Source organism: Meriones unguiculatus, chromosome 1, assembly GCF_030254825.1.
Source record: "Meriones unguiculatus strain TT.TT164.6M chromosome 1, Bangor_MerUng_6.1, whole genome shotgun sequence".
In the NCBI taxonomy this organism is placed as follows: Eukaryota; Metazoa; Chordata; class Mammalia; order Rodentia; family Muridae; genus Meriones; species Meriones unguiculatus.
The window spans coordinates 95,807,115-95,822,887 of NC_083349.1; the positions used below are offsets into that span (position 1 = coordinate 95,807,115).

Genomic DNA, 15,773 nt, shown 5'->3' on the forward strand with positions numbered 1-15,773 from the left:
GCCTTACCTCAATTTCTCTTTCAGGGTTCAGGTCATGATCCCACAGGATTATTTTTCTGTCTTTCCCACCTCCAGTTAATAGCATCCCATTTCTCATCTGACAAAGTGTGAACACACTGCCATCGTGAGCTTTGATTTGTCTGTTGATCTGATAGACACCTAACATGGTAAGGGAAAATAAAAACAATAGTATTACTATTATAAATTTTGTTAGACTTTAGTGTATTTTTGGAGAACAGCTTTGGCAAAACCACAAGGTATATACGCAGAAATTTCACAGCTTCATAATAAAAAACCTATTCTCAGCAAGTTGTAGAAAGATGGCAAATTGAGAGACTGAGGGCAATCTACCCTTCATATTTAAGTCAGTGTTGACTCTAAAAGCAGGAAGCTGTGACACAGTGACAACCGCCTGACAACTGGGTCGTGTGTCTCGGTGTCACATCTCACTGCCATCTCTGGGAGAGTCTGTGCAGTACTAGAGTGGTGGCAGCGTCCCACTGTAGAGGAAGGACAGAATTATGAGGGTCACATACACAATACCAGTTACTGATAAAGGCAGTTATTGTAACCTCAATATCTCCACCTCAGTGTCCCTGGGAGCTTTGCCAAAGCTTTTACTAGCTCAGTCCATAACAATCACTAATAAATATTTAATTATTCCTTTTAATCTGCTGATAAACAAAAGAAATTACATCATCCAAGCCTTCTAATATGGAGTCCAGAGCACTTACTCAGAGAAGGGTTCTAGCAATCAAATGAGGCCACTGAGGCAAGAAGACAGCTTTTGGAAGATAATGCCTTACAGAATTAGTTACGAGGTTTACAATGGAAGTCAGTGCCTTGGTTAAAACATGGCTGAAGTCAACAAAATAGCTTTATGCTTCGTGGAAATATGAAAAAAAAAATTTGTTTTAAAAACCGTTCATTTTCTAAAATTGTATACCAACTGACGAATGGATAAAAAACATGGGCGTGCCTATATAGCTGAATACTGTGTCAAGGAGGAGGTAATGAAACATGCTCTAACACAATGAACCTTGGAAATATGCTAAGAAGCCAATTATAGTCAGGCATCATAGTGGATATCCATAATCCCAAGAGAGAATTGCTGAGTTTGTGGCTAGCTTGGGCTAACAGTGGGTTCTAGACCAACCTGAACTATGTAGTAAAATGTTGTGTTAAAACAAAACAAAACAAAACAAAACCAACCAAACAAGAAACTAATTATATAAAGCCACACATTTTACTCTATTTCGATAAGTTAGAATAGAGAGACCCAGAGAGATGAAGAGGCGTCCTTCCTGGGAGATGTCGACAAACTCACAACTCTATAGATGGCAGTAAAATTACTGGTGCACTCTTTGAGGAGCATGCTTTATGTCAAGTGAACTATGCATCAAAAAGGCTCTGAGTACATTATTCTTTAATTTTTCTATTGAAGCTGTCGTTAAGTTTGTAAAATTAGTTAAATGAACAAAGTTTTGGCATCCATTAAACATTTTCAGCCACAGCTGACTCTAAAAATTACTCTCAAGCAGTAAGTGGACTGATGGTACAAAGATGTAGTGGAATGGCATGGGATGGCACACGGGGCAGGAGCAAGGCAAGGATTTCTGCTTAGATCAACTGCCTAAACCTAAACAAACCTCAATGTCTGAACAACCCAATATGCTCAGGGGATGTCTGTCTACACAACTTATTTGCTCTGGTTGCACCTAGGTGCCCAGGAAGGAAAGGACATCTGAAAAATGTGAATTTTCTGAGCATTGCTGAATCCCTGTAGGTCAGTGACAGAGACAGAGGGAGGGAGAGAGTAACACTATGAGCATCCACGTATTTTAGGTCTTCCTCCTCCTATGTGATTAAAGTAACCAGTTAAGTGCAGTCTGAAAGCACCCTAGAAGAAATTATAAAACGCTGGGCGTAGTGGCGCAATACCTGTAATCCCAGCACTTGAGGAGGCAGAGGCAGGCAGAACTGTGTGAGTTTGAGCCTGGTCTACAAAGTGAGTCCAGGACAGCCAAGGCTACACAGATAAACCCTGTCTCGAAAACAACAACAACAACAACAACAACAAAAAAACCAAACAAACTAGAAATTACAAAACTAACCAGATATGGTGGCACATGCCTTTAATCACAGCACTCGGGAGGCAGAGGGAGGTGATCTCTGAGTTCAAGGCCAGCCTGATCTACAGAGCTAGTTTCAGGACAGCCAAGGATACACAGAGACCCTGTCTTGAAACATACACACCAAAAATAAAGAAATAGATAAATAGTTAGAGAGAGATAAATAAAGAGAAAAGAAATTATAGAAATAGCCAGGCGTGGTGGTGCATGCTTTACTCTCTGCACCTGGGAGGCGGAAGCTGTGGATCTCTATGAACTCCAGGTCAGTCAAAGGCTACAGTGAGACCCATCTAACAAAAAAAACCCCATTAAAGAGAGGGTGTAGAGTTTCATGGTTCCCCAGGAAGAATGTACAAACAAGATTTCCTGTTCTTAATTCAGCCTCCCTATTTCTAAACGTGTCAAAAAGCCTCATCAAACTTATATGACCCTCCCAGAATGATGAATACTAGAAAACAGAAAGCAAAATTACAGAACTGCTTCATCAGCATAAAAACCTCCATACTGTGACCAACTCAGTTCCAACCACTTGCTTTCATGCCGGAATGTTGTCACAAAGCCCAAATACTAACTAAGCAAAAAACAAAACAAAACAAAACAAAAAACCATGTGTTTCAATTTTAAGCAAATTCCAAGTTTCTTTTATAAACTCTATGCAAGATATTACAATTGAAAATCTTTCTCCTATGGACCTGCATTTCTCAGTTTAGGTCAAATTATTTAAAATACTTGCTGAGAAAAATTACTGTCTTTGAGTTTAAAATTTTTATGTCTAGGTTTAGTTCATGTTCAAGTATACTTAAGTTTAACAGCAAATTCTTCGATTTTGTCTCATGTCTAACAGAACATTTCCATAAAGAACGAGTTGACCTTTGCCCGACAAGTGAAGACATGAAGAGGGCTGTCTCTGCTACTCAAATGTCACAGAGACACTGAAATTCAGGTCACATTCTTATCAACCAGGAAAGGGCCCATGCTGGGGACTTGGTGGGCAGGCCAAATGGTTGCTTTTCTTAGTTCTATAAATGAGCCTAACAGCGATTTAGGAGTGGTAAACATTTGCAAAACTTCTTTGTGCGTGTGTGTGTGTGTGTCTGGTTTATGCCTGTGTGAGCGCAAATGTGTGAAAAGAATGCCAATGCCTATAGGTAGGTTTGGGAAGAGGGGCTGCAGGTAGGAAAAGGAAAAGGAAAAGGAAAAGGAAAAGGAAAAGCGAAACACAACTATGGTTTACTTATTTTTCCCTTTCCCTTTGTCCTTCTTAAAAGCATGACCATGAGATCTTTTTCAGATATTTGAGTACCAGCTCAGGGGAGAGTGAAATTTTATATATTTTAAGTTAATATGTATCTCTATGTTTGCTTTGGATACTAACTCTCTCTCCCTCTCATATTGAACTTCTGAAGGGAAATGTTCTATATGATCACATGTAGATTATATATGCAAAATAAGTAATTTCATTAGAAAGGATCTTTATGAAGAACGTTAAAAGCAACAGGTATGTTGGCAACGCTATCTAGTGCACACTAGCTCCCCTGGTTGCTGAGGGTAGAACTGTAACAGCACCAGGTAAGAATCATGCGGTGTGTTTTTTAACGTGAGATAACATACCTTTAGGTCCTTTCCCAGGAGGGGGCTCTACGGTAGTTTTGCTCCAGATAAGCATGACTCCACCTGAGTCTCCAGTGAGAACATCTCCATTCCCCAAGAATGCTAAACACTGAACGAATTTTGGTTTTTCATATTTCTACAATAAAACGAGAATTTTCAGTTTTCTCTATGAAACGGTGATTTTATGTTTAACCAACAATAAATATATATATAATGCTAATCTTTTATATATATATATATATATATATATATATATATATATACACACACACACACACACACATACATACATACACACACATCCACACAAAATGATGTTACAACATTCTGATCCTTACCCCAAAAATTCCCTGTTTTCTTGTTAGTGAATTGCCACTCCAGGTCCAGAAAAAAATGTGAGATTTACCACATGTTATTATGGTATTTGCATCTGTTGGGTGGAATTCCACTGCCAAAACAACTTCATTTGTTGTCTAGGGGGAGGGAGGAAGAGACACTTTTAGAAGAACATACATTCTCACTGCTACCAAAATCCAATTATAGTTCCTTACAAAGTCAGGAAAAATAGTTTTTCTTCTAAGACTTATTTTCCTTAAAAAAAAAAAAAAAAAAAAAAAAAAATTTAAGAACGGGCTTTTAGAATCAAGATTTAAATCTGATGTCCTACTATTATATCAATTCTTATGCTATTTACTTATAAGAAATTTTAAGAATTATAGCTTACTTCTTATATATTCAGGAAACTATACTATGACTGTAAGATGCAAGATCAATGTGCTGCCTTTTTTTAGTTTATTTTTATTTTCATGTATACTGCATGTATGTCTGTGTAAAGGTGTCAGTTGTGAGCTGCCAGGCGAATGCTGGGAATTTGAACCTGGGTCTTCTCAAAGAGCAGCCAATGTTCTTAACCACACAGCCAAGTCTCCAGCCCCCAATGTGTTGTCTTCAACCTCAAAGCACCAGAGCTAGAAACAGACTGGATCCCTTTCTAGTCACCTGACCTCTGCCTGTATGTAGGAAATCAAAGTGGCTAGCTTGGTCTGTTTCCTTTAAATGGAATTGCAAGCAGTGCACTCCTTTCATGTTTTACAGCATTTTTTCAACATTTGTGAGATACATTCATGCTCATTCTAAATGCTATAAAATATTCACTGGAAAAGAAAGACAGATAGACGGACCCACTGACCGTTATTTCCTGCTGAGACTAGGGTAGCTGTACTACCCTAGCCCCATTCTAAATGGTACTGTAATGTACATTCTAGTGAACAGGTCACATTAATCGATTTCTGTTGGGTTTATACTCTGGAGAGCAACAGGCTGTGTCAGTAAGTAGACCTATGTTCAGCCTTAGCAGGTAATGCCAAATAGCTTTCCAAAACGGCTGTACCAGCTTACCCACACAGCAGCAGCTCCAGACTGAATTTTGCACTTACACAGTAGAAAGCTGTTTATCAGGCACTCAATTCCTATGACTTAAGCGAAGACAGCCCCTGTCAGAATGGCATAAGGTCAACACACAGGAAGGAGATGGTGGAGAGAAGGTCCAGGGATCCAGCCCTGGAAGCAAGTCATTCTTGGCAAATGCCTTCGTTTTTTTTTCTACAAAAAGCTTTCCTTTCTGCCTTCTTCTGAGGTTAGGCCATAGTTCCTTATGATTACCTACCCTGGAAATGGACATCTAGGAGAGTTGGGGAACTCTTGAGGACAGAAAGGAGGGAAAGAGACAAGAATGAGTCCCTGGTTTTGGATGAATACATCCACATTGGGAGGCAATACTGGGTGGGACTAGGTGAGCCAATCAGGAGACTATAATGTTAATTTTGGCCTGTGGTACAGAACACTCATGCATTATGCCTAGGAAATCTGGGCTGGAAGAGCATTATATGGTATCTTCAGTATCGCCAGTCAGATAGTAGTGCCCTCAGTGGAGTGTCTGCAACAGAGCTCTGTACTAGCAACACATCCCAGAAACATGACGAGGCATGGCCGGCGAGGAAACCCAGTAGACCTTACCATAAAAGAGAAAAATCTACATATTTCATTTTGCTGTAACTTCCCTACACTTTAGTAGTGTAAACTATACAGATGGGTAATGACTGAAAGATCATGTCTTCATTTATGTTTTTTTAAGGTGTGAGGCTTTCTGTCAGCCATATTCAAGTACAAAGAAATGTACTCTTTTTTATAAGTTATATATACATAAAACAATAACAACAACCCATTTTTTAAGCCAAAAAACTGAAAACTTGTGATTTATTAAAAATAACCCTGAAAAAAGAGAAAAGGAGCCGAAGCAAAATATATTCTTCCTTTCTTAGTTCTACCTGCTGAGCCATCTCTCCAGCCTTGGAAATACATTCTTCTTCAAGGACTTATCAAAGGCCCCTATAAACTCTGCTGTGATGTTAACTCCCTACAAGCCAGCCTGAGGCACACAATGGGATCCGCACTATTCCACAGCACATAGGTTCTGCAATCCCTCCAAATTCATGGCACTTTCTAGAACATCATATAGAACCCCTGTGTTACAAATTCATTAAAAGGCAACAGCCAAGCAGAGTGCTCAGTTTTAACAGACTGGACATGATGTTTTCTGAAATATGGAACTGCTGCAGTCGACTCCTTCATTTTACCTATCTGTAGTGGTAATATCCAGGATCCTGATCAACTGATAAATATGAAATGTCAATTTACTCTTATAACCTAGATAGGCATATACTAAAACCCAAATATCTGTCGAATGGACTTTAATTACAACAGCCAAAGTTTATTTTGATTTACCTTTATCTCTGCTACTTTTGATTTTTTTTGCCAGTCCCATACAGTAAGCATATGTTCATTGGAGTCATCGATAACGCATAAATGAACACCTGAATCCTAAATAAAAGTAATTTTGAAGAAAAGAAATGCCATTATTAAAACTACTAATAATGAGATAATGAAAAATTTGTCAAAGTCCTTCTTTGAGACACAACTGAATGTACTATTAACAAAAAGTGTGCTCCCCCCGTCACATCCAGTTCAGCTCCTGAGCCGATTCCCACTCAGCAGTTAGTCAGTCACAGGCTAGCAACTGTCTCTACTGAAATGATTATCAGGATGAAGAAAGCTTAAGAGAATGGCCTGCTCTAGATGGCCTTAGCATTAAATAACAGTATCAAAACCATGACAATAGTTCCTGCTATCGATCTTTCTGCTTGTTATATTCCCTTCTCTTGACTTGTTAGACTCTTATCGTTCACTGCCTTCAAACTAGCAAAACTGGTAAATAAGTTCAACTAAATGTTTTGCTTTAAAAAATGTCTCTTTTCATGACACACAACATTTCTGTAAGTCAGAATACAGCTACTGACAGGTAATAACTGAAGAGATAATATATGAAGAGCTAAATATATTCTGATGTGTAAAATGAAACCTACTTGAAAATTTAAAATGACTGTGAAAATATAGGTTTCTTACATAATTTATAAATATAATCACTAACTGAAGGAAAAGTAAAACATTCAGATGAGCAACATCCTACTTTCCTTTCATAATGAACCCTCAGAGCTGAGCTGAAATGACATTGCTACACATGTGCACCTGTTTTGCCTGCATGTACACATGTGCCCTACAGATGTGTCTGGTACTTGCAGAGGCCAGAAGAGGGCATCAGATCTGCTGGTAACTAGAGTTAGAGATGGTTCTGAGCCATCCTGTGGATCGTGGGAACTGAACCCAGATTCTCTGCAAGAGCAGCAAGTGCTCTTAACCACTGAGCCATTTCTCAAGATCACTATATACAAATTCAGTTAATGATATAAATTCAGAACTAAGGTAATTCATGATTTTTATGAACTACAAAGATCTGATTGTTTCCTTTCTCTCATGTGACAACAAGAAAAGATTATTTTATTGAAATAAAACACACCTTATTGCTTATTTCAAATGGTACCACATCCCTGTCTATAACCCTCTACCTATTTCCCTTCACTACGCTGGTACCCTGTCTCAGGACAAAGACAGTGTGGTGGTTGAAATGTGTATGGTCCCCACAGACTCACAGATTGGAATGCTTGATCATCAGGGAGGAGAACCATTTAAAAAGATTAGGAAGTGTGCCTTTTTGGAGGGAGTATGACACTGGAGGTGGACTTTGAGGTTTTAGAAGCCCTTGCTAAGCCCAGAGTCTCTCAGCTACCTGTGAAATCAGAGAGAGAACTCTCAGCTACCATGTCTGCCTGTATGTCACCATGCTCCATGCCACAATGACAATGGACTAAACCTTGGAAACTGTAAGCAAGCCCTAATTAAATGCTTTCTTTTATAAGCATTTATAAGTTGAGGTCATGGTGTCTTTTCACAGCAATAAAGAGAACACCGACTGAGACAAATGAATATAAACAAATGTAGTATCTTGATCCTATCTAAATCAAATTTAATACTGAGATTAGAATACTAGCTATTTAACAAAGGCTATGTTGAAAATAACCAGCATCTCATTTTTATATGGGTACAGTTCATCCACATACACAAAAACAAACTCGGGCTTAGTTTGCCTACTTTGAAAAATAACTGTGACTTACTGCTTTTGAAAAATCCAGGCATCCTACTCCACGCTCAAAAGTTCCAAGTCCAATAATGTGCAGTGTGGACAGACTTACTGAATCCCACACCCTGACATGGGGTTGCAGAGGCTGCAAAACATAAGATAGGACTAGCATATCCAGGTGGGTGTAGATATGTACAAAACTCCCCCACAGTAATCTGCCTTATTTTTGGTTTGTTTTTTTTTGAGAAAAGGTCTCTTATGTACCTCTGGCTATCCTGTAACTCACTATGCAGACCTGGCTGGCCTCAAGCTCAGAGATTCACCTGCCTCTGCCTCTTGAATGCTGGGACTAAAGGCGTGTGTCACCCAGCCCAAGTTGCTACCTTAGTAAGGCAAAAACTACTAAATTTAGACATGCCTCCAAAGAATCTCGAATAGGTACTTTGCTCCATCATACCATGAAAATAAGGACACAAGATCATAGGAGCAAATAATTTGCATATTTAATATTTCACATGTGATTCAATGTATGCCATATGCAAAATAATTTAATCCTCATAATCTGCAATCTCACTTTGGAGATATAGAGCCCGAGATAGAGAGATTGTAATTGGCTTTTACAGCCACTAAGAGGTGGAACTAGAACTCTAATTCAAATGTGCTCTGGGTACTTTGCTATTTTTGAGACAGGATCTTAAAATTTTATCCAGGCTTATCTCAAACTCTTAAGCTCAAGCAGTACTCCTGCTTGAGGCTACCAGGAAGCAGGTACTACAAGTGTGGGCAACCCCCCATCTTGACGCCTCATTTTTAGTACATTACCTTTATTCTTGACATAATGTACCTTGAAAAAGACTGTCTACTAAGTTCTATGGAGATACTCATGATCTTCAAGCCATCTACGTATCCCCCACTGTCAGCTCTTCACAGAAATTGAACCCAGAATATCATGCACGTATGTCACGATCAATAACACTGTTGATCTCAGAAACGAGGTGTCAAGGTGTCACATAAAACATTTAATGAAGCCAAATAGTAACTGAAGCTCTAAGAGGTGTTTAAGAGGCATCCTAATATATAAAGTCAAGAGGGCCCATGCCTTAAGAAGAATCTAGTTTAACTTTATACAAGCATAAGTCCATCCATTTTCACATGTAAATAGTTTCTCTAGGGAGAATGCTTATTATTTAGAGGAAAACAGTAGTATGAATCCTATATTTCAAGACCTTCTTAAAGTCTAGTATCTTTCCCCTGCTAACACTAGAGGTCCTTTCATATACATTTCCAGGGAGTAGGATAATGGGTGATGGCTAAAATGACCGTCAGTCCTTCTAACAGCAGGCAGGGGCAGATGCAAAAAACTAGCTGCTTACCCTTCCATCCTTGTCCACTCCAGCTATCTGTCCAGTTGCGATTCTAATCTTGTCAGGATGTATAGCAAGGCTAAAAAGCAGTATTAACAATAACTTACAGAAATATGTAAAACAGCATAAAGGCACCTTTGTATCAACATTTTTTAAGTAAATAGTCTTAAAAACATGTGACCTACTTATTTTTATTAGTAAATTAAGCAAACTTCTATTTTTCTTTATTAATGTTAATAAATTAGTGGAACACTGAATTCATAGAAAATATTTATTCATAATTTGGTATAGTAAGAATGGAAACCGTTTTCATCTGTTCAAATTTCTTTTTAGTTCCTATACTTAGGCAGAAATGCTTAGATGGTTTTAGGAAGTTCAGTATAGCCCAGTGAAATTTTCATCTATTAAAATAGAAGGATAGCTTCAACTTTACATGATCCCTATACATATACTAAATTAACAATTGTCTAGTATTTCAGGCATGTCTGCATTTCTTCAAACAAAAAGCTGCAGTAAACATCTTTGAATATAATTCTACTGACCTATAACTAGTTCTTTAAAAAAATTTTATTTATTTATTATTTATTTATTTATACAATATCCTGCCTGCATGTGTGCCTGTGCATTGGAAGAGGGCACCATATTTCACTATAGATGTTTGTAAGGCACCATGTGATTGCTAGGAATTGAACTCAGGACCTTCAGAAGAACAGTCAGTACTCTTAATCTCTGAGCCATCTCTCCAGCTCCCCTGCCCCCATAACTATTTCTTAATGTTAAGCTTTTGTAAATCTAACCCAGGGAACAAATTCTAAATAAAACTGGGAAATACTGTAGCAACTGCACTCTTACCATGGCACACACATAATCGACCACAAAATGTGTGTGTGCATGCCTATGTAGGTGTGTGAGCCTACCTGTGGAGTGTCTTCCTCTATCACTTTCCACCTCACTTAATATTTGCAATTAAAATTTTATTACACTTATTTGTGTGTTCAAGTCCATGCATGTGTGTATAAATGCATGCAAGCATGTGGAGATCAGAGAACAACTTGTGGAGTTGGTTTTCTCTTCCCACCATATGGATCACGTGGTCAGGTTCTTTGGCAAGGGCCTTTTGAGCTTTCTCAATAGCCTGATATGTATTTATTTAAAAATACATTTATTTATTCATTTGGGAGAGTGTATGTGCTGCATGCAGCTTTACTCACTGCGCTAACGCACTGCCTACTCCACCTTGTTTTTTTGAAACAGGGTGGAGTCTGTCACTGAACCTGGAGCTTAATGTTTTGGCTAGACTGGCTGGACAGCCAATTGGAGACCTGCCTTCTCCATCCTACAGCACTGGAGTTCAGACATGTACTGTGCCCAACTTTTTTTTTTTTTAATGGGTGCTAGGATTATAACTCAGGTCCCATATTTGCATAGCAAGCTTTAACACTGAACCATTTCTCTAGCTCCTGATTACAAAAATTATTGTCCTCACCTCCCTCTTTGGAGTCCTTCTATATTACTTATTAACCATTACACTTATTTATGGGGAGAGGGCACGTGGAGACCAGAGGCAGACTGTGGGAGCAAGCGCTCTCCTACCCTGCAGGTTCTAGAGAGTGAACTCAGCTTGTCAATTTGGCTCCCTTGCTGAAGACTCAGCTCAACCAAAATAAATAAATAAATAAATAAAAAAAATAAAAATTGTTCCCCATATATATTGCTAATTATTTTCCAGAAGAACAGTATTTGTCACATAAGATACAAATGTTCCAAATTTCTACAACTTCCCCATGTTAAGAATTGTATCTTTGGAAATGTTTCAACAATCTGGCATAAATGGCATCAGATTTTCATTTCTAAGGAGACTAGAGCTTACCAATACTTCTCTGATTTCATTTCTTCTCAGTTTATATCCTGAACAGAGATCAATCACATTTAAAATAAAACTCTAGGAGCTGGAGAGATGGCTCAGTGGTTAAGAGCACTGGATGCTCTTCCAGAGGACCCAGGTTCAATTCCCAGCACCCATATGGTAGCTCACAACTGCCTGTAACTCCAGCTCCAGAGGATTCAACACCCCCACACATGCATCATGTGCAGGCAAAACGCCAATCTACATAAAATAAAAATAAATCATTAAGAAACTGTAATAAATTAACACTTTGCTCTATTTAATTATCGTTATTGCTTTCTTTTTAAACAAAATTTTTAAATTATATTTTCTGTACTAGGTAATGCTCTAATATCAGAAGCTACTTAAAAAACAAAGAAAGTCTTTTTCCTATCTTTCCCTTAACCTAGACCTCTGACACTTAAGGAACTATGATAACTTCTTCTACTGGAAACTGTAGAAAATAGTTTACATGTGACAGCCAAAATAATATTTTGCACCACTTTTTTTCCCCATACAAGTGAGATAACACACTTGCCTGCTTGCTTTTTAACTCGTGCAGTGCTTCCTCCTTTCCTGTTACAGCTGTTTCTTTCTAGTTTCTGTCTGTTTCTAAGACAGGGTCTCATCAGGCTAACTTCTAAACTCTGACTTACATACACTGTAACTCTGTCAGAGACTTGATATGCTTTTAACTCTTACTCTTGTGACATCACATGGATTCTGTACATCTATGAGTTTTCAAGTATAAAAGTATTTTTATCTTTTCTGAAAGCTGAATATCAACTATGTACTCTCCTAGCATTCACATTTAAGAGAAATTTTTATCCAGTTGTCAGAACAGTATAAAGAAGCTAAGCTTTTAAGTGTGAGAAAACAATGGATTCTAGTACCAAATGACTGAATTTAACTAAAAAGCAGCAACATTCAGTGAGAAAAAGCCAAGTATTTAAAAGCAAGTATTTAAAAAGAGTGCTGCTATTACAGTGTGACACCACACAGGGTATTAGGATCCCATTCAGCTTATGGCCTCTCTCCCTCTGAAAGGAAAACCTGAAGCCCAAAACTTAGCCTTAATAAATACTAAGTAATGTATGAAACACTACTTCCGAAATTCATGGAGTCTACACGGATTTAATACGACAGACCAGAGGGAAAGGACTAGAAGCCTGAGGCAGCAGGGGAGAGTACAACAACTGAGATTTAGAGCAGTGTATTTTATTGCTATCGATACCACAATATTCTGAAGAACGTTAATGTTTTACTTTAAAAAAATATATTTCACAGGATAGCCACAAGGTCCTTCCTTATATTCTAAGCTTCCCAATGGTAAACTTTCAGTGCAACTCAGTAACAACAACTATAATGAATACAGGTAAGCAAAAACTGATAAACGATAATTGATACCAACCATTTCACACAGTCTGTATGACCCAGGTAGTGTCGCTGAGTCCTCTCCTCATAATTAAATAGTACCACTACTGATGCAATAAAATAAACTATCTCCCCTGTGGGAAGCAGGTAAACATTTGCTCGACAATCCTTTCCTCGATAACCGTATCTTAAATGAAAAGTCAAGGTTTTAAAGCAAATACTCAAGAGTGTTTAGGGAGCCATCAAGGCACAGCAGAGAGAGAACTGGATACAGCCAGGACACTCACATCCCCCTTTCCTATGTCTTTTACTCTATTTGTCTTAATGTGCACATTCCTTGGACAAATATACTCTTGAGTTCCTAGTATGGACCAAGTTCTAATCACAGAGTTCCATACCAGGAACTCAGAGTGTATTTGACAAGTCAAACATGAGACCTGTGAGAGTATGTATGTCCTGTGAGAGTATGTATGTATCTCCATGTATGCCAGGAGGAGGCATACATGGAGACCCTACCTACGTAGAAAATGAGAACTAAGTGGAGGTAATATGCATGCTGGGACTAAAATGATAAAGGCTAGTTAACCAGTGTTTGCTGTAGAATGGTAATAAAAACCTGTTCCAGGACTGGTGAGCTTTTCCAAAGTAATTTAATTTTGCTCAATATAAGGAATTTAGGGGGTGGGGCATATAAGAACACAGACAGAGAGCTGAGTTTACACAACTATTCTCTTCCTGTTTCACTGAGATTTTTCAGGTGGAACCAGGAGAGCTCAGTATTAAACTATTCTGTGTGCCTGTGTCTGGCAGAGTAGTTAATTTCAGAATTACAATTGTCCCTGCCAATCTAAGCTCTTAAGTAAGATGAGTCAAGAGAATCATGAGGTGTGCTCTTGGAAAGCTAAGGCAGGAAGACCCTTGTGACATAAGGCCGCCCTAGGCTACAGGGTGAGTACAAGGTTGCATAGGGAGACACAGCAAGAGCCCACCAAGCAAACAAACAAAAAAAGGATTCACCGTATAGGCTACATAATTTCATAGGTTACAAAATGCCAAATCAGTGTTTTAAATTCTTACAGAGCCCTGTGAGGCAGGTGTTAGCCCTTTTTATGAGACTGTTTAAGGCGGAAGAGGGCATGTGCAGAGCCAGCACTCAGACACTGTCCTTATAGCTCTAGTCTGGAGTCTTTTCCTACCCACCACTGCTACTCGCCAGGGCACACAGAATGCTGCTGTCCTGTCTCTATTAATGCTGATGATTTTAGAGATACTGACTCCTCTCTAATTTCTATGCTTTATTCCTGGTTTAAGAACAAAACAAGCAGGTTCGCTCTCTCTTGTCTGAGGAGGATACGCCCACTCCAGTCTGAGCTTCTCGGGAGGCAGTTCCGTTTTGATATCATCATAGTTGTCAACATCCGAAGGGATGAACATCGTAATCGGCCGACCTCGCATAAACATTTTAATATATTCTCCTTCTGTTGAAACATAAGACAAAATTAAATCACATGTATTTCCTATGTACATGTAAGAAAGTATATTACTGATACAACGAAAACATGACAAGACTAGCTGAAGTTTTTCATGTTTTTAAAAAACATATTTCAGAGCATATGTAGAAAACACAGTTATACTATAAATATCTAGTCCAAAACAGTGAAAGCAAAAAAAAAAAAAATTTAATATCTAAACAAACAACAAATCTGTAGCCATTTGTTTAGCTGGGAATAACTTTTCATCCAAATATAAAGGCAGAAAAGCTCAAGTAAAAAATGCAAACCTTTGTAATGGAGGTTTCTTATCTTGCAAGGAAGAGAGAAATTACTTGGACAGACAACAATCATGTCTATCACACTACTTAACCTTGCAAAGTAAAGAGCCTCTGCACAAGGAGACAATCGAAGAGTAAGAACAAACTATGGAATAGGAGAAATATCTGCAAATCATGTATGTGAAAAGGTGGCTATCTCTAAACATGTAATGGATACCAGCTCAATAGTAAAAAAAAAAAAAACAAACCAAGGAACCCCCTTTAAATGTATTTAAACCTAGGTTAAGTACTTTGAAAATATTGCTCAAGAAAAAAAAAAAGGACATAAAAATGGTCAAGAAGCACTCTGAAAACCATGCAACATTAATAGTAACAAATGAAGGAAATGTGAATGAAACCCACCAATGTATGTCATTTCAGACCTGTTAGAATGATTAACAAAAACAAAGTATAGACAAGGATATGGAAAAACAGGATCACTGTATATGCTGCTGCTAGGGACGCCAAATGATGCAGCAGCAATGGAAAAGGAGGGTGGAGGCTCTTCAGAGACAATTCAGAGTTACTTCGTCATCTGGCAATCCTACTACTGGATGTTTTCCAAAAGAATGTAAATCAAGTCCTTGAACAGATAACAACACTAACTCTCATGTTCACAGCAGCACTATTTCCTAACTGCCAAGATCTGCTAACAACCTAAGTGGCTACTTACATAAAGATGTGGTTACATATGTAAGTACGCCAGTCACAGAAACACAGATCTTACTTAATCCATATGACATATTTAAAACAGTCAAACCCATGAATGGGAGGAGTATAGTTAACTAGGGGCTACAGGAAAAGGGAAATGAGCGACGGAGTTTCAGTCAGCAAGAGGAATAAAAGCTTAAGTCTGCTGTACAACACTGCCCTAGTCAGTATTACCTAAATCACATGACTTAAGGCAGCAGATCTCAGGTCAGGTACTCTTCTTCCCACAGTAAACCAAGAGCATGATCTTGGACTCCATCATGAGAAAAGGACTGAAACACTGTTTCAAGTTGAAAGGAAGCAAGAGCTACGCTAATTAGCAAGTGAGCAGGACCACTTCTCACTTCACAGC

At 38.4% G+C, this 15,773-nt stretch overlaps 1 protein-coding gene across 5 annotated transcripts in view; it reads right to left on the reverse strand.

Annotated features, from left to right (window-relative positions):
* The window catches only part of Eml4 (EMAP like 4), a 117,081-nt gene that overhangs the window by 22,408 nt on the left and 78,900 nt on the right, over nucleotides 1-15,773 (reverse strand). For all 5 annotated transcript variants that reach the window (XM_021648708.1, XM_021648704.1, XM_021648707.2 and 2 more), the window contains 8 exons: nucleotides 14,255-14,378; nucleotides 12,938-13,087; nucleotides 9,651-9,720; nucleotides 8,312-8,422; nucleotides 6,528-6,623; nucleotides 4,082-4,216; nucleotides 3,744-3,879; nucleotides 8-159 (listed from right to left, as the gene is read on the reverse strand). In XM_021648708.1, the coding sequence (XP_021504383.1) occupies nucleotides 8-159; nucleotides 3,744-3,879; nucleotides 4,082-4,216; nucleotides 6,528-6,623; nucleotides 8,312-8,422; nucleotides 9,651-9,720; nucleotides 12,938-13,087; nucleotides 14,255-14,378 (974 nt within the window). The remainder of the gene's footprint in view (nucleotides 1-7; nucleotides 160-3,743; nucleotides 3,880-4,081; nucleotides 4,217-6,527; nucleotides 6,624-8,311; nucleotides 8,423-9,650; nucleotides 9,721-12,937; nucleotides 13,088-14,254; nucleotides 14,379-15,773) is intronic.